Genomic DNA, 26,291 nt, shown 5'->3' with positions numbered 1-26,291 from the left:
ATAGTCATATTGTAGTGCCTGAAACAGGCTAAAACCAAACAAAACACCTAGGAATAACTAAGATAGAAGCCCATCACAGGTTTAGATTGACACACCAATCAAAGAAGCACTTAAGATTCCCATTGTATGACCTCCCACAGGTCCGAATCTCTTCGATTATTGAAGACTGTTGGGCATCATACACACTGAAATAAATCATCCACCCATCTAAGGTTAAAAACAACCTTCCAATCGCTGGAAGATCTCGGGCATCACACCCAACAAACTATCACAGGTCCTTGTGCCTCTCATAGACACAAATTGACTTCAATCACTAAAGTTCAGGCCTCACACCCATTGAGATCCTCCACCCTTCGACAACTCCCTGTCACAAGTAGCAAACCTTTCCATCCACAAAAACCTTGGAAGATTTCAGCTCCACTCTAACAACATGTATAATTTTCAACCATGACAAGCAGATTCTGCACTCAGAAAAAAAATTCTTAAACATTAGGAAACTTAAACTTCACAAGTCTTATTAAAACTGCTGATTTTGAATACAAAAATCTGCAAACACATCTCATTGAAAAGCGAAAAACGCTCACCCCCCTCCTTTCTTTTATAGATGAAGGATAGGAAGTGTAAGTGCATGTAATGTCCCCTTCCGGATTTACACTAGATTTTTGCCCTAGAATCACAATTGCAATAAGCTAGGGTTAGGGTTACCTTTTTATCAAGTAAATATCTCATTAACAATATGGATCTGGATTTAGATAGTGCAATCATAACCAAAGATACATATACATGTATATATATTTCCAATTATTAGGGTTAGATAATAACACATAATAATCTTTAAATCAACACACATAATATCTATATTACTTCTCACTATTCAAACACATTAGGGTTTGGAGGAAGAAGCGTGATAAGTCCACCCGAAGCCATCCCACACTAAATCCAAGGGCAGACACTCACCCTCTTGGCCCCAGTGGCAGGCAACATGGACATCCACTCAGGGTGGCCTACTTAGTGGTGTGCTTGTACTTGCTTTCCTTATCCATGCCTCATCCCCTACAGTCAATAACCCATCATGGTAGAGTCGGAGCGGAGATCATAATAGGGGGAATCTTGATTGTCCCATCTGAGTCCAAGAGTGGATCTTTGCCCTCTTGGCCCCAGTGGCAAGCAACATGGACATCCGCTCCAGGTGGCCTACTCAGATGGCAATCTCATAGTTTCCCCTCTTCTTACACCTCCCTCACTCCTTCCATGATGGGGTTTACAAACAGATTTATTAACAGTCATGCATTTTTATATTCAATCATACACAAACATATAAAAGATAAATATTAGCAAATAATGCAAGGGCCATATATATATATACCACGAGAATAATTATTAGGAATGTTATATGCTGTTATACAGGTCTGAAATGATTAAAATTCTGCTGTTCTCACGTCTGATCTGAATATGATCTTCTTGACTAATGGTTCTGAATTCCTTCTGTTTGATGCTTCTTCTTGGAGGCCAATCTTTGTTATTTATAGTTATACCTTCTCCAAGTGAAGAGGCATGTCTCTTCTTATTAGCAATGGTTTGCATGAGGCTTGTCCCTTTCCCTCGTGTCCTTTGATCCTCCACCAATCACACCTCTTAGAATTAAGCCTTGCCTTAACTAATTTCCCACGATCTTTGTTAACCCATCATTCGCTAGTTATGATTGTTAGCGTATGGTTTTGATTGGAAATTGCAAAGCCTTGGAAACAGATCATTCTTCCTTATGCTGTGTTTGCCCTTTTATGGTAGAGTCGTGACAGTGCACCCTTCCTTGCATGAGCCATACTGCCTAAAAACTGGAAAATTCCTAACTTCTGCACATTGAATGAAAATCGAACTGTAGCTAAAGATGGAGCCTAGCTAAATCTGAAAAAGCAAACCGCTAATGAAAAATGGCAAAATGTAAAACCTAAGCTTAGACTTCTAAATCTGAAACAAAATGCAGGCATATGCAAACTTAGACTTCTAAATCTAGAAAAGCGTGAATACTGGTGCTATGAATACAAATTCAAACGTAAGAGGTTTAAAACTGAAAAGCATTCTAATTCTACTCTAATTCTACAAGAGGATGAGACTCCTATATGCATGCCACGTGTCCAAGTTTCTCTCTTTCTGTTCACAGAACTGGATCTGCTGATGTTACTGCTGCTGAAGTGTGCCTCTGCTGAGAAGAACACCGTCTAAGCAAATAGGTAAGAACTCTAACAAATGTCACTTCACACAACCTGCTCCTGCTCCTTGCACAATGGTAACCAGTTCCTTATCTCTCTATCTGCCTTAGCTGCAAACCAGTTTTAACATGACCAAAGTTCCTCCATCCTAACATGGGCGAAACATGGGCAAACCTATACACCAAGCAAGCCTTCCACAGATCACAATAATTAGTTGTAGCAAATTTCTCAATCACTTCCTTACAGGTTTAAACATTTACATATATTGACCATCCACATGTTCCGAGGACGTCACAAGCGATATAACTCATAGAACCACTAAGTCAATCTTTACTCACACTAACAAGAGAATGTTATATATAAATCCACAACCAAATACATGAGCATTTTCCTATGAATAGTTAAAGAATAAATGTGCTTTCTCAGTGCATGAGTAGAACCAACTAAGAAGAATATTTTTAATAAAAAAAGTTTCATTTCTATCGAATACAATAACAATAGTATTTCTTCACATAACCAAAAAAAAAGAAGAATTTTCGAGAATTCTTTTTAACTCGAAAAGAAATTAGACAACTAAATACCTGTCATTGTGGTTAAGCCTAGCACCATGGTAGAAAGCAACAGCAAGCAACCAAGAATCACTGTGCACAGCAACCAAGGAAAGCCAATCCTTCCGTTGCATACCATCTCTTGCAAAATTGATACCCAAAGCAGGCTCTGGAAGTTCTGGTGGGACTTCTTCCGCAGGCAAGTTTACTTCCCAAGAATCATTGGGATATCCATACAAACACAGATTATCTTTCTCTGCAGCAATTCATTTAATTTTAATTTAGCCCTGATAAAAAATAGTAGGAAAGAGCTAATTGTGTACTATTTTAAAGAATATTAAACGGTAAATTCCAGCTCTCTTTGTGGGGGCAAAATTCAAAAATGTTTTAAATATATGAAATGACCTCTGAAACCCAGTAATTTTCAATGGCATATACAGACTGAACCACTTACAACTGTTCCACAGCATAGAATTCTAGTGATTTTTAATGGACAATGAAAATGCTTGAAAGATAACACAAAATTTTTTGTTCCACAACGGCAAAAATTTATATAGTCTTGAATTTGAATAATTACCTTTGTACACAAAACTCAAGACATTTATCTCAGATATTTGAGCAAAATGAGGCTATACAAAATACATAGTTGACTTAAATTTGAATATAATCTGTCGAAACATTTCAATTTACATAAGGCAAAAAATTCAAGTGTTTTTGGATAAAGAAATTAGGTGTGTGCTAATTTCACACGGGGCCACTTCCCCCACTTTTAAATTTCAGTAACTCCCAAAGTAAAATTAAGCTAAATTTTGATTAAATACATATAATTTAACTTGAAATGAGGGAAATTTGTAAATTTATAATATAATCAAGTCAAATGTCTTTTTGAAGCTGAATTCCATCATTCGATTGAGATATACTTCAATTAGTTTTAATAGTTCCTCTCTTGTGATAGCATAGCCATCTTCCGAGAGAAATGACAGTTAAAACCATTGAAGTAAGTTTGAAACAACCTTCGTCCATTGAAGGATCAATAATACTAGCTGTATATACTAAATAATTGAGGTAGAAAATGAATTTTGATAGCAATTCAAAGGAAAATCCAGGTAAAGCTGTTACTGGCTGTATGCACTAAATAATTGAAGTGGAAATGGAATTTTGATAGCGATTCAAAGGGAAATCCAGGTAAAGCTGTTACTGGCTGTACCTTAGAGACGAGCTCGAAAAATAGCTCATGGCCTCTTAGATGGTCATCCCTTACAAGATAAACAATTAAGCAGAGTCTTGGACTTTTCTCATAGGTTTAACATTTCTTTAAAGCTCCACATCCTTTCTCTGGAAGTCAAGGGTGACTCCCAACTGGTTACCTCAAAAATGAATAAGCATGCTATACGTAGTTGGAAGCTTAACAACACTCTATGGGAGATGAGATAGATAGCAACCAAATTCCAATTTGTAACCTTTGCTCATTGCTGCACAAGGCCAATAAGCCTGCAAACCTCCTAGCCAACGAATGGGGCAGATCAAAACACTTTCCCTTTAATAGCTAGCTCCAATGACAATGATTGGATAAACTTGTCAACCATAAGTAAGGCAATATAATGGATTCCAAGGCGATTGGGGACCCCGTTAAATCTTCAATCAAATATTTTAGGATGATTTGTCATCTCCTTAAAAGGGAAGAGCAATTATGTCACTCAGTAGAACACTTGAACATCTTGTTGCTTCAAATGCATGTGAAGAGATCATGGCAGATTGAAATTTTAATGTGATGCCTTTCTGTCTTCTCACATTGTTTTTCCCTCTTAATTTCTCCCTCTACTCTTTATTAGCATTAGTGCTTTTTCTGCCTTGCTTCGCTCACTATAGCACATTGTTCACATGCAAAGAAACATTATTTCATGAGAAAGTTTCTAAATGTGGATTGAAGATTTGTGTGACTTCAAAAAGAATTTATTTGGGTTTGTTGTGAGACATTTTGAGCCCAAATGAATGAGGAAAGGCCAAGAGTTAAAACACTAACGTTGCACTTGCTGACTCATTCCTCACTAAGCTGACCTCAAGTGGTGAATCAGTTGTGTTTGCTAGAATACCCATCTAGAGCATGCCCCCACAATCAAACATAAATAACAAGAAACTGAGGCAGTTTCCTACAACCTCCAAATTCGATCTGACTCCCTATTCCAATGCTAACTGCTAGCGTTGGAATATCACTTGGGGGAAACAGATAATAGATATAAAAAGGGTTCACAACTCATAGAAATAACAAGGCAAAATCGTTTCTACCCTGTCATTCAGTTAGAAATAAAACTAGATTGGAGTAAAGACCAATACCTTTGATTGGTAGAAAGATACAAATCAAAATACAGTGTGGTAATCAAAACCCATAAAACATTCAATGTAACATAACATATGGAAATGAGATAGAACATTTGACGTAACATAGATGACAAATGGATGGGAGGCAGTTAAAACATCATTCCAATTGTCACTATTTCAGTATGGTTTGAAGGGTAATTAATACCATTCCAATTGTCATTGTTGCAGCATTGTCCGAAAGGTCAAAGAATATGTCTGACTAGCACCCAAATACAAGACTGCTACACAACCAATAATTCCTGGTATGGCATGACTATGGTGCACCAAAATAGTCTGATCAATTCTTACAATTCACAACACTCAACTTGGAATACTAAACTATTAATAAAGATTAAAACAACACAATTAGGCAAGAAAGTAAAAGGTATGAACATAAGATTGAACTATATAATGCTATGAACACAACTACATCAGATTGAAATCAACAAAGAACATAATGCTAAGAACTACAATAAATTGCAGAACATTACAATTGGTGCTTCAACTATACTCAATTGCATTCAACTTCAGAGGTTAAGCAACTATTTAATAGATATTTAACTACAAAGGCTAATACAATTGCTTTTTTTTCATTTAACATTACAATTGCTATTGAATTGAAAACGAGGTCCTAAGCATAAAGCTAGAAGCTATATTTATACTATTTACATATTCCCTAAGTGGGTCAAAACAGGCCACATATCAAAGTTGCTTAACAACTACCTACAGTAGCAACAAAATTTGATACTTAGATATGCAGAAAATTAGCTCAACACAAAATGACTAATATTTCCTCATTGTCTGAATTAATTACAACTTGCCCTACAAGAAATTTTCTACTTCTGGTGAATATCCCAGTCCATTATCATCAATGATTCATCAATGCTGTGGAGTGTGGACACTATCAAACGATTCTATTACTGATTCCCTCCCAGATATACGCCACATACATTGCAAAAATATTTTGGGGGAAAAATCAGCAAACCAAAAGTATAAGATTTTTTGGAAAAATTACGTTTTAAAAAAAGGTTAAAAAATGTAGAAAAAGAGACAAAAACTACTTGTTTTTTAAATTTAAACACATTTCCATAGCATAGAGATATAAAGAGCAAATAAAATATAGTTTAACCAATGAATTGTATAAAAATAGATTTTTGTTATTTAGATTCATTCATATCACTGAGTTGAATTATACAAATTACAAAGCATACTTCATAGTGCATAAATAATATCTGGATGCTGACAGTTGGCAAAATTTCAGTTACAATGAATCTAAGACTGTTCAAATGTAAAGTTTGTCTAAAATAGCACAATGCAGTGTAGCATGTAAGCTTTGCTAGTAAATGATTCAATGCTTAGTGTTTCAGGATGAATGGGAATCAAAACTTCTTTGGGCATATAACCTCTAATAGTGGCTAAGTAACAGCATTGTTTACTAAGATCAATCCATCACCTCTCAGTTTGAGAGAGAGCAGGGCTTCCCATTGGAATGAGTTAAAAATTTATGTTAATAAGCTAAATAATTTATTAATATTATGATAAATAATTAAAAAAATTAAAAGTTTTGTATGTTAATTATTTTTAAAATTAATAATATAATTAATATTTAATATTTATTAATATTACTTTTTTATAATTTTACTATTATATTATAGTATTGTATATTAATTTTATTAATATTATATTATATATTAACTTTATTATTTATTAATATTCACTTTCATTTATAATTTTATTGTGATGTGATAATATTATATATTATTAATATTGTATATTATTAATTTTTTGATGACTGGATTGCTAATGTCTGGGGCAAGAAATTAGGTATTCATGTTAATTTTTGCAGAATGATTCAGAAGGGTTTATTTGTAATTTTTTTTAAATCACATTATATGCAAGATAGGGTCTTGAAGAAGAATTTTTGGAATGTTGGGCGCTCCCTGTTTAGGGCCTCCCAAAGGAAATGTCGAGCAAGTTATTGCTCGCTCCTCCCCTAACTAGGTTGAAATTAAGAACCTCCAACCCGAATTTTGGCCATTCATTCCTCAGATTTTGAAGCCGTTGGGCTTGGTTCTGCAAGTTGAGGATTCGAGAACCACTCTCCCTCATTTGAATGCTAGGGCTCTTGTTGCTCTTGATCCCAAGGTTGTGTTTCCTGACATTATCTCTATTGATTTTGAAGGAGAAAGCTTTGCTTGGGAATTGTCCATGCTGGGCAATTTGGGGGCCTGTTTCTTCTGTAAAGTTAATGGGCATATAAGAAAGGATTGTCCTTCTCTGAAAAACTCTCACAATGCTAACTTTAATATTGATGATAAAAACAATTTGAGAAGTGATAGTAGTAAAATGCAAAACTCTATTAATTCAACTGAGGAAGGCAATTCTTTACTAGTGGATATCCCATCTGATAATGGCAAGGAGAAGGTCAATTCTGGCCTTGAGTGCCCGACTGGTGATAGTAATGGCAATAAATTTGTTAGTTTACCCTATCCTCTATTCGAGGATGAGTATGAGGTTGTCCAAGCCCCTCTCTTGAATGATCCCCCCAACATCCTTGTCGGGTGTCACCCAGTACAAGCTAATCCTTCTAATTGTGATCAAGTGAAGGTTTTGAATCCCTCCCCTCAACCCAGATTGAATGCTCAACAGCTTGCCCTTGCAAGTATTAAGGAGAAGGTTGGTTTCTTAAGGAATGCCCTACAAGTCCCATCCGAGTTGAAGATGAGCAACTCCTTACCTAGTATCATGAATTCCATGGTGGATGCTTCTCATGATAAACAAATTGTGCCCTTTGGTGCGGATGGTATGGCTATCAGTAATGCTGAGCAGTTTATAGAGGTGGTTAGTAAAAAAGTTAGAAAGAAAAGGAAAACACCTGATAGGCAATCTCTCTCTAATTATAATAGTAAAAAAGCCAATGAGGTGCCTGAGTGCTTTAAGAGGTTGTACAAGAATCAAAAACCCTCCACCAAATAGTTCTTATGATGATGCACATACATAGCCGGAATGTTAGGGGCCTGGAGATGTCTAATAGAAAATATGTGGTTAGAAAATGGTGTAACAGTATCAAGGAAAAAGACATTATATGCCTCCAAGAGATCAAAAGTGGTAGGGTTCCATGCTTATACTATGCTGAAATTCTTGTGGGCCCAGGCCATAGGGTTCCACTCCAATCTAATAGGGGTAAAGGTGGTACTGCCATTCTGGTTGGCCCTAAGTGGGTAGATAAGATCATTGCTAATGGTGTCTCCCCCTGCCAAAGAGCCTTGTGGGTCACCTTTAAAGAGAATGAATGTGTTTTTGGTATTTGCAACATTTATGCTGCCAATGAGTACAAAGATAGAGCTAGGCATTGGGACTGGTTAACAATCGGTCTGCCGAATGCCCATTGGAATTTTGTGGGTGATTTTAACATGATAAAACATGGTGGGGACAAAAGTGGTGGCAATAAACATTGTTGGAAGGGTAATAATGAACATTTTTTCTGGGCTAAATTCAAAAAGAGATTTAATTTGGTAGATCCTATGGAGAAGAAAAAGGGTTCCTTTTCTGGTATCTGGTTCACATGGTGCAATAATCAAAGTGGTAAGCAGAGAATGTATTGTAGACTAGACAGATGCTATGCAAATGCTTCTTTCTTTTCTTTCCTCTCTCAGGGGGGGCAGGCCCCTACATGTGTCTCTCCTGCTAGTTTCTCGGATCACTCTCCTATCTCTGTCACTGTTAACATGGACCTTGATCCTTCCTCTGTGATACGGCATAAAAGGGAAAATGGTTTCAAACTTAATGTCTCCTTGCTTAATGATGAGGATAATGGTGAGGCTATCAAGATGGTCTCCCTCTTGACCAAATTATGTTCTCCTAACCTCACACCTAGGGAACAATGGGAGGCTCTTACTGCTTCTTGGAGGAAAATGTTTTGGATCATTAGTAAGAAATATGCTATGGAGAGGTCTAAAGAGGAATCTTTTCTTCAGTCTAGGCTCAATGAGATTGAAAAGGAACTTCAGAGTAAGGGGAATGACCTGACACTTGAGGGAGAATTATCCTCAGTCAAGAACCTCCTAAGGAAATTGCAACACTTCAAGATCAAAGGGCAGAAGGTTAGAGCTAAAATGAGCTGGATTAAAGGTGGTGATAAGGGAACCAGCTACTTCTTCAATCTTATTAGAGCAAAGAATAAGAGGGAATTTATTGAAGACATTCAAGTCAACAATTCAATCACTAATGATCCGGTCTCCATCAAGGAGGTTTTCTTCAGTTTTTACAATGGTCTCTTTTCTTCTGAACATGGTGATATGAATCAGGAGGCCCTCGAGAAGTGCTTGTTGTTAATCCCTAAGAAAATCTCATGTGAGGAGGCTAAGGCTCTGAGTCATAAATTCTCTCTGGAGGAGATTAAAAGTGCTTTCAGTTCATTAGCCAATGGTAAGTCCCCAAGGATAGATGGGTTACCTATTGAATTCTAAAAGAAGCACCTGGAATGGATAAGCTTGGAACTATTTCCATTGCATGAAGATGTTTTTAATCAGGGTTCCCTTGGAGAAAACATTAACAAAGGTGTCATCAAGTTGCTACCTAAAGGTGGGGATAAGACTCTGGTTAAAAACTGGAAACCTATCACCTTACTGAATATTTCATACAAAATTGTTGCAAAAGTGCTAGCAAGGAGGATTGTTGGGTTACTGGATAATTTCATCTCTGCCACACAAACTAGATTCATTAAAGATAGATATATTCTGGAAAACTTGGTTACTAGTTGGGAGGCAATGCACTGGGCTAAAGCTGATCATCAGAATGTTGCAATGGTTCTTTTGGACTTCGAGAAACCATATGACAGAATTGAGTGGCCTTTCATTAGAGGAATGTTGCAAGCTTTTGGCTTTCCTTCCTACTTTTGTAGGTGGATAGATATTCTTTTTAAGGACTCCTCCACAGTTGTTGAGGTTAATGGTGAACCCTCTGAACCTATCCCTCTAAGGAGGTCTATCAAGCAAGGATGCCCCATTGCTTCGGCCTTGTTTGTCATTGTTGTTGATGCTCTTTACTACATTCTGAGGGCTCCTGAACTTGGGCCCTCTATCAGAGGACTTACTCTTCCTAATGTTGATGATCTGATCAATGCCCAATTTGTTGATGATACTGCTTTATTTTTGGCCTTGAATGAGGAAAACTTTGATAATGCTATGGATAGATTACAGTTTTTTTGTCTGGCCTCTGGAGCAAAGGTAGCTCCTCACAAATCTACAGTGCTTGGGTGGTCTGAGGTTCCTCCAAGTTGGATCCCCTGCAAAGGTTGGCAATGGGCAGGTCCGAACTCTATTGTAAGGTATCTTGGTATTCCCTTTGCTATTAACCCTTCTACTCAAGATATGTGGCATTGGATATACTCAAACATTGAAAGGAAACATCTAAAATGGCAGACTCACCTTCTCTCCTTGGCCGGAAGAGTGCAGATTGTTCAAAAGGTTCTCTCCTCCCATCATATTTATTGTACCTTTGCATGGGTGTTTGCTAACTACCAAACCAATTAACTTGAGAGGATTATGAGGGACTTTTTATGGTCTAATGGGATGGGTCATAATAAGAGGCACTCTGTGAACTAGAATTGGTGTTGCAGACCAAGGAGTATGGGTGGATTGGTTATCAAGGATATCAAGTCCCATGGCACTGCCTTAGCTTCCAAATGGATTGTCAAAGCTCTGTATGGTAATGAACCTTGGAAGGTGTTGATCAGGAACAATATTGAAAGGTCGGTTATTAAAAAAGGCAAAAGGTGGAGGAATATCCCTTTATGTGATATTGTATTGGGGGAGTATAACATGAAGGTGTTTGGTTCTAATGTATTTGCTTCATTATGAAAGGCATGGTCACAGGTAAGGAGGTTACTCCCTTCTAAGGATGCTATAAGCTGTTGATTTTGTAACTAGGTCAGAAAACTAAATAGGATTCGGATTGCCTTAAAGACATCATCCGAATCCTTCTAGGGCTGGGCCCTATCTCTATGTGCATAGGGCTGGCCCCTTTATATCCTACACGCCAACATAAAAGAAACTCATGCTTCCATTATAGGGTCAACCCTATATTGAAATGTATGAAGTTAAGCCTACACTCCAAACGTGTGGACCTATCCACATCATTGTTATTTGCAAAATGGTTTTAGCGCCCAAGGTTAAATGAGCCGACTTAGAGATAAGTAAAAAGATGAACCTCATATATATTCCAGCCACTTGCAAGGTTTAAAGATACATTCACATTTCATGCGGATTTGAGAGGTGCGAAATATCTCTGCTCCTTATAGTGCAAATTCTTCCTCCATAGGTCAGCAAGGAAGGTGTTGCGAAACACTTCTGTTGATGATGCGAAATACTACAGTCTGCTGCAAAGAATAGCAAACAAGCTGAAGCCCTTGAATCACACACAAATCGGCGGTTAAGAGATAAGTTTGGTTTCAGCTGATAATTGTGCCCTAGCTGGGTTGATATTGTACTTACAATTCAATATATCATAATCAGATCTGAGGATCTGTTGTTGTTGGGTTTTTCCTCCTAGAAGGAGGTTTTCCCAGGGTACTTGTGTCTTTGTGTTCATTTTTCTTATCTCTATTTATCAGCAAACAATCTAATTAGAAGCTAATTCTGATTTCTAGGTTCTTATATTAATCTGAAAGGCTAATTTCAACATAAGCAGCTCTCCATCATATGCTGTTGTGGATAGATCTATCTGGTGGGGAGTGAACTTGAATAACAAACCTCTTGCTTTGACTCAAAGCTGCTCTACTAAGATCTGGAATGATAAGGGTATTTCTCTTATTAGCAATGTATTGGTTGACAACCGACTTGGCTCTTGGGCTGAGATTAACTCTAAATATGGGATTCCTCCCTCACAAAAGAAAACATATTCTCTTATTGGTAAGGCTACAGGTTGTTTCTTCCCTAGTAAGATTCTGGATACTAACTCCTTTTTGAAGCAACTAAAATGGTTGGATGGTTCTTCCTTTTTGGACATCTCTACTAAACAGATCTATATGATGTTGAACGATGTTACTAGAGTTAATCAGTGTTGGGGTCTTGATTGGCCTAAGTCCAGGTGGCAATTTGTTTTTTATTTCTTTTGGCATTCTCCCATTGATCCTAAGAAGTCTTGTTTTAGATGGCTGCTTCTTTTGAAAAAATTAGCTGTTGGTTCCTTTTTATCTGCTGAGGGTCTTAAGTCTATTAGGTGTGGTGTGTGTAATGTCCAGGAGTCCTTTGAACACCTGTTTTTTTATTGTGATTTTGCTTGTGGTGTGTGGTCCATCTTCCTTGGCCCTTCTATTGTCTGGAACCACTGGCCTGGCCCTTCCTGGAGTGAAATCTTTGCTTGTTTTGTAGAATCTTTTGACCTTAGGATGAATCGGTTCTGGTCTATCTTTTCTTGTGAAGTCTTGTGATTTTTATGGAAAGAAAGAAATGGAGAAGCTTTTCAAAACAAGAGGAGGAGGCTTACTGAGTTTAGCAGCAAACTCACTCATTTTTATATTATGTCACAGGTTTTTGTTGTCTTGGAGATTTCTAAAGACAGGTTCATGACTCTGGTTTGTGAAGGTGCTCTTCAGATTTACAAGGAAGATATCCAGTTTGTCCAGTACTTCAAGAAACATATGGATATGTTGCATCCGAAGGAGAATAAGGCTTTGGCACAGTACATGCAGAGACTCAAGATTGAAGATCCAGATGAGCTTTCTCCTAGGACTGGGGAGAAAGGTGCAAGAGCTCAGTGAGCAGTGTGGTTCTTTTTTGATATATGTATACTGACACAGGAGGCACTTTGTTGTATTAATCCCCTTTATATTCTGTTCATATTGTAATACCAAGTGATCTGACACAGGGCTACGGCCTTTTTGATATACATGTGAAAATGATACTGTAGATAGCAAAATACATGTAAAATGTAGGGCACCAGTGGTTATGATGTATATGTTTCGAACTATTTTAATATAAAAAAAATATTGTATATTATTAATATTGTATTATATTAACTTTATTATTTATTAATATTGTATAAGGCCTATAAATATTATTTATATATTAGAAATATATATAGTACGTCTAATAGTCTTGATTTAGAGCTGTAAATATGTATGTAATTATGATTTTTTTATGTTTTTGTATCAACAAACCCAAAACAAATCCAACCCCAAAAATAATTTTGACTGACCTCCCAAACCCGAAGTTGAACCAGTACCAAGACTAGTAACTTAGACAAATATGTTTAAATTGTTTGATTTCTCAAACCTTGACATCTGCAACCAACAATACACAAATTTAAAATTACATGACAGATATTTGAAAACCTATCATTCAAAAAGTAGAATATAAATTGCCTCCCTCAGACTCAAATACAGTGCCTCACAACTCCTTGCAAACTTATTGAACTAGTAATGCCTTCATTGCATGTTCCAACAATCTCATGTTTTGCAGTTGTGCCCTAAAAGCATCCCACAACTATGCTATCTATTCAAAAATTGCAGGTTTCAAGGGTCATGGATTGGTGAGAGATTCTTAAGGGGTTTCAAACATGTTTTAAACGCATTTTTTAGGTGATTTGAACACGAAAAAGTGTTGCAAATGTCAATCAACAAGTTTTTGTCGCCGTTTGCTTCTATGGATTAAACCATTACAAGTATTCTTGTTGATTTTGTACAATAGGTCATCAAATTTGTCTTAACTTTTCTCTCTACAAGAGTTTTCTTTTGAAAAAGATGGTTAGGGACTATCTTTTAGGAGGAATGGATGTTAAACAAATGGCTCATCTGACAAGACATTCAATGCTCATAAAAAAAAATTCATGCACTTTATTGTTATAAACCTTGAAGCACAAGAGCCATTCTTTTATGGAATTTCATCTACCTTTCATATCTGCCATTGCCCAATTGTTATAAAGCTTAAATCACAAGACCCACTCTTTTAAGTTATTTTCATCTACCTTTTGTATCTAGCATTGCCCATTAGTCCTTGGATGAAACATCAAATCAATGATAGGAGCTATTATCTGGCAGCCCTCTCAATATCTTCAAAATGCTCTAAAAGAACTTTACAGCACTAAGGCCTCTTTGAGGGAAAACCATTTAGCTTTAGCCTTTGGAAACTAGTAGCCTTTAATGAAGTTGAGAAAAATTCAATAATGAGCACATCTTCTAGGAAACATTATAGTCAAGAGCATTCATCTTCTAGGAAATTGTGGTGTAGAGTAGGATTGGTGCCATGTCAAAAGCCTTTTTAATCAGCAATTGTTAGGATTCCCACATATAATTACGACACTACTCAAGATAATGAAAATTCTATTAAGATTAAGAGAGATCACAAACCAAAACAAGATATGTTTGTGGACCAAGATGCCTTCGTATATAATATTCTTAGAAATAGCAAAAACCCTTAAATTAGGGCAACACAATACAAAACTCCTTTTCGAAGAAGGCACTCCACATTATATCTCCAACGTGAGATTCAAACCCAATAACATACTCTTTGCATATCTCTTACAATTATATTCATCTCCTATATATAAACCTCCTAACAAAGGCCACCCATTACCCAATATAATTAACTATACGAGTTATCCTTATGACCCAATTTAACTAACAAAAGGGATCCTTACCCAATATGATTAACTATACGAGTTATCCTTATGACCCAATATAATTAACTATACGAGTTATCCTTATGACCCAATTTAACTAACAAAAGGGATCCACTTGTCAACATCTCTACTCATATCTTGATATCATATGCCTAGGTACATAACAATATAAGCACAGTTTTTGAAAGCTATGAAATTGTTGACTCTTCAAAAGCCCTTTAACCATTAGCTCAAAGGTGAGGTAAACAATGAGCATGCCTTTGAGGAAGCTCTAGCAAAAGAGCATTTCTAAGACCCTATCAATTGTTGGAGTAAGCATTAGATCAACAACAACCAAGAATTTTCAAATGCTTCAAAATATACAAAAACTCTCCAATCCAAAAGCTTCAACAAAAAGGGAATGCAGCCCAATAAGCTTGAATTACAATTATATATGCATGGATTACACTTGGCTTTTTTGATGACTATCTTCTTACAAGAAATATTCCTCCCAAACCAAGATCAATTAAAATTGGTGTAGAATGCTACAAGAGCCAACACTTCTATTGGGCATGTCAAAACATGCCATCAAGGGTTGTTGAGGTATCAACCCCTATGCCTAGTGGGGTAAGTTCTTCTCCCTCCTCTCTTGGCTGAAAAATCTTTGCTCTAGAGCAAAAGTTTGAAGACTTGAAAGGCCACCACGTTGAATGTGGGGAATTTGATAACGCAAGCAAGCTAAGAAATGGAATTAGGGATCTCTTAATGTCATGAGCAATTCAACAAGGCCTATCTTTTTCCAACAACAAACATTCGCTCATCCCCTAGACATCCCCTCCTATTGTCTTATGTTTAAGGGTCATGCACAATGAGATTGTTTTCTCATTCTAAGTCACTCCAAGAGCAAATGCCTTCATAGCATGGAAATGCTCCAACAAGGCCAAACATGATCTACGAGGAGTTGCAAGTTGTGGATGTGGAGTGCTTCACTATTTGGATTGCCTATTTTCCAAAGATCCAAAGGGATATGTATATAATAGAATGGAGTAAGGAAAATTTTGAGATCTTGGCAAAAGGTAACAAATTGCAGCCAAGAGGAGGTTGGGGATGTGGTTGTGGATGTCATGGTGATGATTGTGGGTGAAAGGAAGCTAGATAAAACTATTAAACTTCTTACTTAACCCATAGAGAGGTGCAACACTATATATTTACATATATACAAATCTAACAATTTCAAAAAGATTTAGAAACATGTGACACAAAGCAAATCACACAACACAAGGTATTTCCTATAAAAAACCGTTTTTGGAAAAACCCTGGCATCAAAGGAGCAATCAAGCAATATTATGAACATCCATATTATGGTACAATGTCAAAATAGTCGACCCTTCAATCACAACCTTCAACTATGTCTGGAGAAATTTTTGCAACATAACAAGTGCTTTATACCTTCATCTTAAGCATCCAATATAATGATAAGTTCAAATCCAAGGAACCAATAAGTATTTCTACCATGGGTAAAAACCATGAGCCCAACTTGGCCTCTAAAATCCAAGTTGGGTTCACTTGCATTTTTATGCAAGTCGTCTCATCCTTATATCACGGTGACATCATCAACAAAACTTTCCATCTAGACTGGATACTAAAGGCTAGTGATTGGCAAGTTCAGTTCCACAGAGCCAATCCCAAGTAACTTTTCCAACTGCAAATCAGATGGAAACTCTCACAAAGTTCCAATTGCACCTCAAACTCTTCCAAAAGCACCAAAATAATCAAATTTCTACCATTGTTGCTATCCAATGCCCTCCAACCTCCAAATTCCAATTCAATGGTGCCCAAAATCATTCTAAATTCAAATTTGCACGAATCCAAAGGGAGAAAGCAAAAAGATGCAAGTGCTCTATTTTCAGCAAGTTTCACAAGTTTTAAAACCTCCATCAAAAGCTAACAAGGTTGTCGAAAGCACCCCAAAGGCCAACAAGCATGAAGAAATGAAACGAAGAAAGTGGACATGTAATTAAAAAGTTAAGTTTTAGGCTATTTTTGTGGTTTTGAAACTTGTGTTGGTATCCAACAAGGTTGTCACAACCCCATCAAAGGCCAACAATGTTCTCAAAATTGGTTTTAACACCAACACTAAGTGTCGATGTACAAAAGAGAACCAAAGGAAGATGGATGACAAACAAAACAAAAGATAACGCAAAAAAGAAGCAAAAAGAAACAAGAAAGAAAAAGAAAGAAGAAAATTTAAGATTGTCAAAAGCTTCAACAACCTCCAAAACCTCTATCAACTCTTGACAAGGTTGTTACAACCACATTGGAGCTCCACCAATTCTCAAAACGAAATCATTTGTCGACGTCAACTGTTGACAAGTGAAAAGACCACTCCAAAAGGCTATTGTGTTCCGCCTACCACTCTGCAACACCATTATTGCTATTGCAATGCTCATTGCCAAAATTGTCAAAGGCCAAAATATAAATGCTTTATTCAATACTACGAACATCCCTTTCTGACAACACCATCCCCAAGCTATATTTTACAACATATTTCCTAGGTGGATTTGATCTACTAACAAGCCATTAGTAAAAGAATGTTCCTTGCATCTCAATCAATCAAATCACACTGTACACATGTCTATTGTTTGTTGGTTGAAGCAAAATATCTAAGGCTTCTCTAGCTTGCCACATTTTTTGACAATTTTAGTCTCTCTTCTAGAATAAAAGGCTTGTTGTGCTCATTTTTTAGGGGTTCCTTCTCAGTTTATCTTCAAAGACTTGCATCCTCTACAACTCTACTACTATAAACAAGCTCATTGCCTCTAAATCGATAAAATTGCTTGTTTCATCTCTTCTCAATTCTAATATTTTGTGTAAATTTTGCTTATCTTCATGTTTGAATGAGTTTTGTTGCTTTTAGAAAGATTATGTTGTGTAACAACGGTTTACATGAACTATCTATGTATTCTCTCCTCCCTTTCGTTGACTTGGTGGTCAGAACCTCCTTGGGGACTCGTGACATGGCGTAACCACCTCCCGTGGGTTGGGTTAAATCTGGCGTTTGTATCAGGCGTTGATAGTTCGAGCTTTTGGCACAACGGCAAACAATTCCAACAATTGGTATCAAATCCTTGGGTCACAAGTTCGAGTCTCCCTAGTTCAAGTCTCCCTTCAGTGGGTGTTGAAGGCTCAATCAATGTTGAGGGGTAGATTGTTGACTTGGTGGTCAGCACCTCCTTGGGGACTCGTGACATGGCTTAACCGCCTCCCGTGGGTCGAGTTAAATTGGCGTTTGTATCGAGCATTGATAGTTTGAGCTTCTGGCGCAATGGCAAACAATTCCAACACCTTCTAGTGATTGTTAAATCCTTTACCTCCATATTTATCTATAGGAGCTACTAAATGGAGATTTGTGAGTTCCAAAAATTTTGTTGGTTTCTTGTGCTATTGTGAGCAAGGAGGAAACTCATTAAATCTCGATGCATCACCTCTTTTCCAATCTATATTCTTCTCTCCCTTTTCCCTAGCAAATCAATAAAATGTGATTACTTTGTAGGTTTAATCTGTGTTTGGTTAAATAAAGACATGCATCTAGGTTTAAAAAAGGAACCAACCTTTGTTGGAGATTTAATCTCAAACACAAGGGTCCCACACCTTGAGATCATTCCCATTGTCATTGGAATGCTTAACTATGTTCAACAAATGTGCAAATTCCAACCTTGCATTGTACTTCTCTATCTAGCCCTTAGAACTAAATTTCTTTCTGAAAACCCATTTGCAACCTATAGGTTTTCTACCCTTAAACAATTCAACCAAACCCCATGTATTGTTCTTCTCCAATGATGCCATCTCCTTATCAATGGCAATTGTTTTGGATTAACTACCTTTCATCTTCAATGCCTTCTTCATAGTTCTAGGCTCTCATCGTTAGTGGTCAAAGCAAAAATACAAGGAAAATCAAGTGGGCTATATTTCATCCTTTGTCAAATGGACCTCCTACAAGTTGGAGTGGAAGTTCTTCTTCTTCCTAAGTTAGCAATTTTGGTACAGGTGCCAATACAAGTATCAATACCTAATATTGATACAACAAAAAAATCCTTGGGTACGAGCACAAGTACAAGAATATATATATGTATGTATATAGAAATATATATGTATTAAAAAATTTAAAATTATATAATATAGAATAGTGATACTCATTGGTAGACGCTTTATTTTTATTTTTTAAATAGTTATAATTTATTTATTTCCAATTAAAAAAAGTATTTAAATACTTCATAATTTGAAAAAATGAAAACACTCATTCATAATTCAATGATTTACCAAATGTCGATAGACAATGATAATTACCACTGATATTTAATGTTCTCCATATTACTCTTTATTAAAAGCATTAAAGTCAACATTTGATTCAATTTCACAAACCATAATGAGTTACAATGCCACTTCCACTAGCCATTACAAGTTGCCTCATTTAAAGATATCTGTTGGCAAGTTGTGCAACAATAACTTCTAAATCAACACCCTGAAGAGTTAGTTCCCAATTCCTCGTCACACACTCATTGTAATCAAGTTCCTTATGTGACAAGAGATTCTAATAACTAGGGTGGGTTTGTGAGTGGAGACCCCAACATGGTTGAGAGGCAACACCCCTCGTGGGGGTTTGGGGGGCAATGTGCCTGAAGGGGTCAAGGGGCAATGCCCCTCATGGGGATCTACAGGCAACGCCCCTTGCAGGGTTCAAGGGTATCACACCAACTGCATTCCTCATCGAAATATTGGGCGAGGTCGAGGTGAGGAGTCCCTACCACCAAGCCCAAATAAAGGCCTTTGAAACCACACAAGCCTTCATGACATACGCCATTTTTACAATTTTATCACTTAAGGGCAAAATTACATACACAAGCACTTTTTTGTTTATAAAAATGTTCTAAAAACTAATCTTTTGTCTTTTCTTTTTTTGGGCAGCCCTTGGGTGTAATTGGGTTTGCCCCAAGTTCCTTGTTGGCGTGGCCAGGTTGAACATGGGTGACCCCAATGGGGAACCAACCTGAGACCTAAATTGTACCCATACAGGTAAGAGGGAGTTTCAAAGGAACCTGATAACAAATCTCAAAACTATTATCATCATCCTCCTCATTAGGTCCAGCCTGAAACTTTGTTTGAGAGTCAAGTGCAACCTTCTTAGTCTTCAGCTTTACCTGCACCATTGTCTTTGCATTAATCATTTGATTGCTCAATTGTAGTGAAAAACTTGATCTCTTTAAAGATCCCATTCCCATTATATGGTATCTTTAATATCACTAGACTGCAATGCTCATATCACTTCACACCATCACGCCATCATTGTAACCAAAGAAGATTAATTTCTCAACTTTGAAGTCCAACTTTAACCTCTTTTCTTTAGGCACACACAAATATCTCATAGCCTAAAATTTTCATATAATGATGTAAGAACTTCTTACCCATCTAGACCTCCTCTAAGGCTTTGTCAACAAATGCTTGTATAGGAAATTTGTTTATCATTAACAAGTTGTACTCAACTTCTACAAAAAATTTATAATCCAAAACAAAATAAGTATACTCCTAGTTCTCTCCATCAACATCATGTTCATTCTCTCTACGATTCCATTTTGTGGAGGGGTATATAGAGCTATCTTATGTTAGGCAATACAAGGATTTTGCAAAGTGAAGGTAAATCAACAAAACTAAAGACATCACTATGAACCTAGTCCAAAGTCCTTACAAAACTAGCAAAACTCAAATAAAATTGAACACAATTTTGTTTTCCATATAAGAAATGTTCACAAGAGTCAATATAAAAGGCATAATCAACCGACCCAACCATGTTTTTACATTTCAAGGCCCTAAGGCCTTTTCCTCTAATGTGGCCTGTGTGCTCATGCCACAACATTGTCTTCTCAATTGGAAGTATATGGTTCATTCATATAAGGGCATGTTGAGGAACCACCATGATATGGAACCCATCTAGCATGGATCCCTTTATTGTGAATCCATTATGGAACCTCTATACAGTTATACTACAAACCCTCCAAATTGTTACATTTTATGAAGGTGCTAGTCTCAAGGCATAACAGAGTCCCAACATGAACTCCCTTAGCCATAACCATGGCTCCATGAATCATCTGACAACATCCTTGTTGAAGACTATTTGCACACCCATGTCATTCATTTTGCTTACAAACAATAAGTTCCTAGCTAGACCAAGGATGTGAAAAACTCTAAAAAGAGAATCCTCCCATCAGTCAATACCCAACTTGATTTTGCCACATCCAACAATATTAAAGAATGTATTGCCACCCAAGTAAACATTTCCATTGTCAATGCTCTCATACTAAAAAAACCACTCCCTATGTGGAGTCATCTTAAGAGGCTCTTAAGTCAAAATCATGAGCAAGCCCCTTCTAGCCCTTCTTTTCCTTATAGTCCTTTATATGGCTACTTTTGCCACAATTCCAACACATAACTTTGGATTTGTCAAGAAACTTAGATCTGCCCTTTGATTTGGTCCTTCTTTCTATTTATTGTTCTTGCACTTGTCCTTCAATCTACCCTTGACAACCAATGCATCATTGATGGAATCCATGGTAGTCTCCCTTGAAACATGTAGGAGCACTAAATCTAGCAAACAAAATCTTATGACACTTCTCGCTTTCCAACCCAACACTACCCTTATGACGCTTAAGTGAAAATCATGAGGAAGCCCCTTCTAGGAGCACTAAACCTAGCAAACAAAATCTTATGACGCTTCAATCTACCCTTGACAACCAATGCATCATTGATGGAATCCATGGTAGTCTCCCTTGAAACATGTAGGAGCACTAAATCTAGCAAACAAAATCTTATGGCGCTTCTCGCTTTCCAACCCAACACTACCCACTCTTCACCCTTCATGCCTTAAGGTTTCTAACCAAATACAACAGCTCGTAGATCTTTGTCTAAGGGTAAGTCCTCGATCTTGATCTTCCACAACTCATATGTAGTGTCATTAAATCTAGCAATCTCCATCCTTGATGTGCATGTTATCTTTAACTTGAAAAAACATCACCTATGAAAAGGTACCACTCAAACTAGGGTTAATAGCAATAAAAACCTTTTCCTTACATAAATCAAACAAGCTACAATCAGGCTCTAATACCAAATGAAGGAAGCTAGATAAAACTATGAATCTTCCTACTTGAAGAGAAATATTAAATAAATACAAATCTAACAATTTCAAAAAGACTTGAAGACATGCAACAACATACAACACAAAGCAAGATCACATCATACAAGGCACTAAGACAAGCCCTTTTTGAAAAAAAAAAATAGCATCAAAGGAGAACTATGTGTATTATAATAAATACTTAAATTACGATACAATGTCAAAGTAGCGATCCCTTCAATCACAACCTTGAACCATGTTTGGAGAACTTCAACAACATAACCCCCTACAAATACAAGTGCATTATACGTCCATCCCAAGCATTCAATGAATGGGTAAGTCCAAATCTAGAAACCATCAATGCTTTCCAATACAATGGGTCAAAACCATGAGCTGAACTTGGGCACAAAAATCCATGTTCAACATTTCATTTCACATGTGTATCTCCAGTGATAGCATGTAACTTCCAAGTCAAAAAAGCCCTCGTACCAAAATGGTATGCTACATTTTGAACTTATTCAACCTCTTCAAAGAAGCTCTTGCACATCATTCTAAATTGGCCAAAAGTTTTCATGATTTTTCTAGTCCACTTTGTAACTTCTCCTTACAAGTTCTTATGCATCATAGATTCTCTTATGACATAGGTGCTCTTAAAACACATCATAATTCAATTTACAAGTGGTGATCAGTGCCACTCCAAGTGGGATGCCCTTTTTGTATGTGGGCGCATTATTTTCCAAATAATAAATAAATATACATAATAAAATTCAGGAAGTGTGGGAAACCTAATCCTTACATTGACAATGGTTTTCAAGCAAGGCATGTTTACTAATCTGCTGCCACAAGGGATGTTGAAGTTGTAATTTTGAAGCTTCTTCTACAACTAGAATTGTAAGCATCTAGTCCAATTTCGCCCCAAGGGTGATAGAGGCCACTTTTTGAATCTAGCAAGCCCTAATGGTCTTTTTGTGTTTCCACATTGTAATGCTTTTGACATTAATTTGTCTACACATTATCCCATAAGATCACGTGTATGGATAAATGCTTACATTTTACCATTGGACCAAGGGTCCCAAATAATACCCCTATTTTATCTATTAAAAAAAATGAACTACCTTTCTGCAATTTTTTTTGTTTTAAAGAGGACTCAACTCATAGTAGTTAAAATCAAGTAGCATTAACTTTGCATAAGGCCACATACCCCCAATTACTTGCATATAAATTCTGATAACACTACAACAAAAATTAAGTTACTTTCAATGAAATAAATAAGTAAAACTAATAAAAGGGAGAGTTATAAATTCATAACATACTCATGCATTGTGCATTGTGAAAGTGAAAACAACTATTTCATCTAGATATAATCCATTTCTATCATGATTCCTCTACAACAATGGCATATACTATAAGATAAAGAAATGCTCCATGCAATTATTTTTAATCTTGTGAATAAAATTTTAAGTAAGAAAAGCAGAACATTCTAACAAAGACAAAATATGGGTGACTATTAATAAGTAGGTGACCTGAACCATATCCTTCAAAATTATGAAAACTGTCCACTATGAACCAAAATTCTGCACTTTTCCAGCGCATGATGAATTTATTAATGACCTTTCACAAGAGAATGCTTCAATATTTAAATTTGCAGAAAATCCCTCCCAACTTTTGACAAGAGAACCAAAGGTTCAAGCTTAGGTTAATTATCTGAGTGTCGATTTGAGATCTTATTATAGTTAAGAAGTCCTGTTAACTTGAAGAGACTAAAAATTACTATGGGTGATGTAGAATTTTTAGTTACAGGTTCTTCTCATTACCATACCCTACTAGCCTAAGATTTCTCGACAGTAATGATTTCAACTTTCATATGTAAGACGTGTACAGGTTGACAAAAATAAATGCAAGGAGAACCAAAAATTAGAGCTTAAATTAATTATCCGAGGGTTAATTTGAGATCTTATTATAGTTGAGAGGGCTTATTAATTTGAAAGAAATATTACGGGTTATGTAGAATTTTTAGTTACAGGCTCTTCTCATTACCATACTGAGATGGCCTGTGTACAGCCTGAGTTGGCCTAGTGGTGGAGAACTTGTGCTCTTGAAAGAGAGGTCACAAGTTCAAATCCAACAAGGGGGTAAGGTATGTACGCCTCATTTGTAGTGCAGTTAGGTACCTCCCGCAAGGAGTACGAGGTAGTCCCATACTGCTCTAACCCATACACAGATGGCTGGCATCGTGGACTATAAAAAAACCCTTTCCCTTTCCCTTTTACTAGCAAGACTTCTCTACTATAACTCTTATATGTAAGACACGTGTAAAGACACAAAAAAAACCTTCATTGCACCAAGGGCATGTGGCAGGATCTTAAGACCCTACCCATGATGTCGGGTCCCCATTGACATCACTCCAACCTTTCAGTTATTTAAAATTCCCTTTAAATTTACATTATCTTTCAAATTTTAAATCTTAGTGTTTACATTAAGATTTTAACCGTACAGCTTAGTATAAGATCAAACTTCCACAGACGTCAGGTAGCTTGTTTAGCAAACAAAACTACTGACATATCATGTCCATGGACCGAAAATTAGCGTATTACAAAAATAAAAACCATGATCACCAGATAGGGCCGTCCAAGGCCTTTTTCCCGTTTTTCTGGTCATCCGCATAAAAACACATGTTAACCATCAATATGAATTGACAACTTTTAAAAAATTCTCCTTCCCCTTCAGCTTTTTTGTAGTATTTGAAAAAAATTAAAAAACGTTTTTTATTTAGAAAAAAATTCCAGTTTTTTTGAAAGAAAAATTTTTAAAACGTTTTAGCTTAGAAAAGAGAAATAATTCGGGAATGGTCATTATTCTATAATTTACAGGGCCTTTGATTTTAAAAAAATTGTGCTATGAAACAAAAGTAAAACAATTCCCGTGTTTTAGCAGATCTGAAAAAGCCATAGGTGAAACAGTCAAAATTATTTCCTAAAGAGCCGCTCGCTCGTAAGCAACGGCTTTCATCAGAAGTAATAATTTACTTTTTCTTTTTAGTTAAGTTGCACTTGGAAATGTTATAACAGGTAAATTTGTCTAAATATTTTCTGAGATCTGGAAAAAAAATACCTTTGAAAGCCTGCATAGTTACCGATTTGAGATAGAACATCAAAAGGAAGCTTAATTTTCGCCACATAAAATCAAATTTACAACTAAAAAACAGCACAGATCTGGAAGAATTGTAAGCGGAACATACTAACCTGGATCACATAGCGAATAAAATTGGTCTACTTCTGCAAACATAATCAAATTAGAAAACAGGAAATTAAGAAATGGAATAGTTAAAATGAAAAGGAAAAAAAAGAGAAAGAGAAGACGAAGGAAAAAGTACCAGAAGTAAGAGCCCGAACAATGGCAGCTCGGCGTGCCCTGAAATCTGTAAACACCTCTTCCACTGTCCGAGGGTTTGTAGAAACTGATGTGGCGGTCTCCATGCCCAAACCCCACTTTCTTATTATATTTTTTTCTTTCTAGGCCTATTACGTTATCGAGACTATTACAATTCCCCGCCCAAATTCTCGTGTAAACCGGGTTTTACTCCGCTCCCACCATCTCTCGTGCTAAATCAAAATCGTAAAACATCCACCAATAACAGATATGTTATCAAAAAACCGCATAACGAAACGACGCAGATCAGCTGCCAATAAACAAAAAACCAAAAAAGCGGTTGCACGACGATGAGCTGCACAGATATCTCCCTTAGTTTGCAGTTTGTTTGTACTTGGGTTTCAATATGAGGATGCAAAGTGGGCCCAAAGTGAACAACCTCTTAATGTCATTCCGAGATAACTTCAAGCGAATAACTTCGTTTATTAGCTATGACACTTTTTAACAAGGGCAAGCTAATGTACCCAATGTAGCATGGCATGCTTGAAAATTAATTTATTAGATTAAGTGTATGTGAAGATGGCAAATTTTATACGACCACTTGCACCAGGGTTATGTGAATAAGAGTTAGATGTAAATAAATATGTTTAAGGAAGTGTATATATACAATCTTGTTTGTAACATTTAAAAAAATATATGAATTACATATTTGGTCATATTGAAATGAAGGAAAAAAATTTAGAATTTAGAATTTTAATTTTCACGATTTTGAAGTTGATGACTCGTTTTGCTTGTACAAAATGAGGTTGGCAAAATATTTTGGGTTATTCTTTTATTGCATTCTTACACAACGAAACAAGAAGTTAGTGAATTTTTATCATGAATGCATTGATGGTCTTATGTATGAAAAGTACAAAATGTAAAAATGTGAAAGTTTGTGAACAAAGAAAAGGAATTATAGATGTAAGATTATAACATCGAAAACACATGAGAAGTAGTTGAGATAGCAATATATCAATATTAAGCAACAACTTACATAACATG

At 36.4% G+C, this 26,291-nt stretch overlaps 1 protein-coding gene across 1 annotated transcript in view; it reads right to left on the bottom strand.

Moving 5' to 3' along the window:
• Positions 1-25,658, bottom strand: part of LOC131049919 (PHD finger protein ALFIN-LIKE 2) — a 45,235-nt gene extending 19,577 nt beyond the window's left edge. Inside the window, exons 1-3 of the mRNA XM_057984013.2 lie at positions 25,252-25,658; positions 25,121-25,153; positions 2,792-3,014 (exon numbers count right to left, since the gene is read on the bottom strand). Of these exons, the coding sequence (XP_057839996.1) occupies positions 2,792-3,014; positions 25,121-25,153; positions 25,252-25,354 (359 nt within the window). The 5' untranslated portion in view covers positions 25,355-25,658. The remainder of the gene's footprint in view (positions 1-2,791; positions 3,015-25,120; positions 25,154-25,251) is intronic.
• Between the last annotated feature and the right edge of the window lie 633 nt (positions 25,659-26,291).

Source organism: Cryptomeria japonica, chromosome 5, assembly GCF_030272615.1.
Source record: "Cryptomeria japonica chromosome 5, Sugi_1.0, whole genome shotgun sequence".
NCBI lineage: Eukaryota > Viridiplantae > Streptophyta > Pinopsida > Cupressales > Cupressaceae > Cryptomeria > Cryptomeria japonica.
The sequence above is the reverse complement of the archived record's forward strand: the minus strand, read 5'-3'. Positions and strand labels throughout refer to the sequence as shown.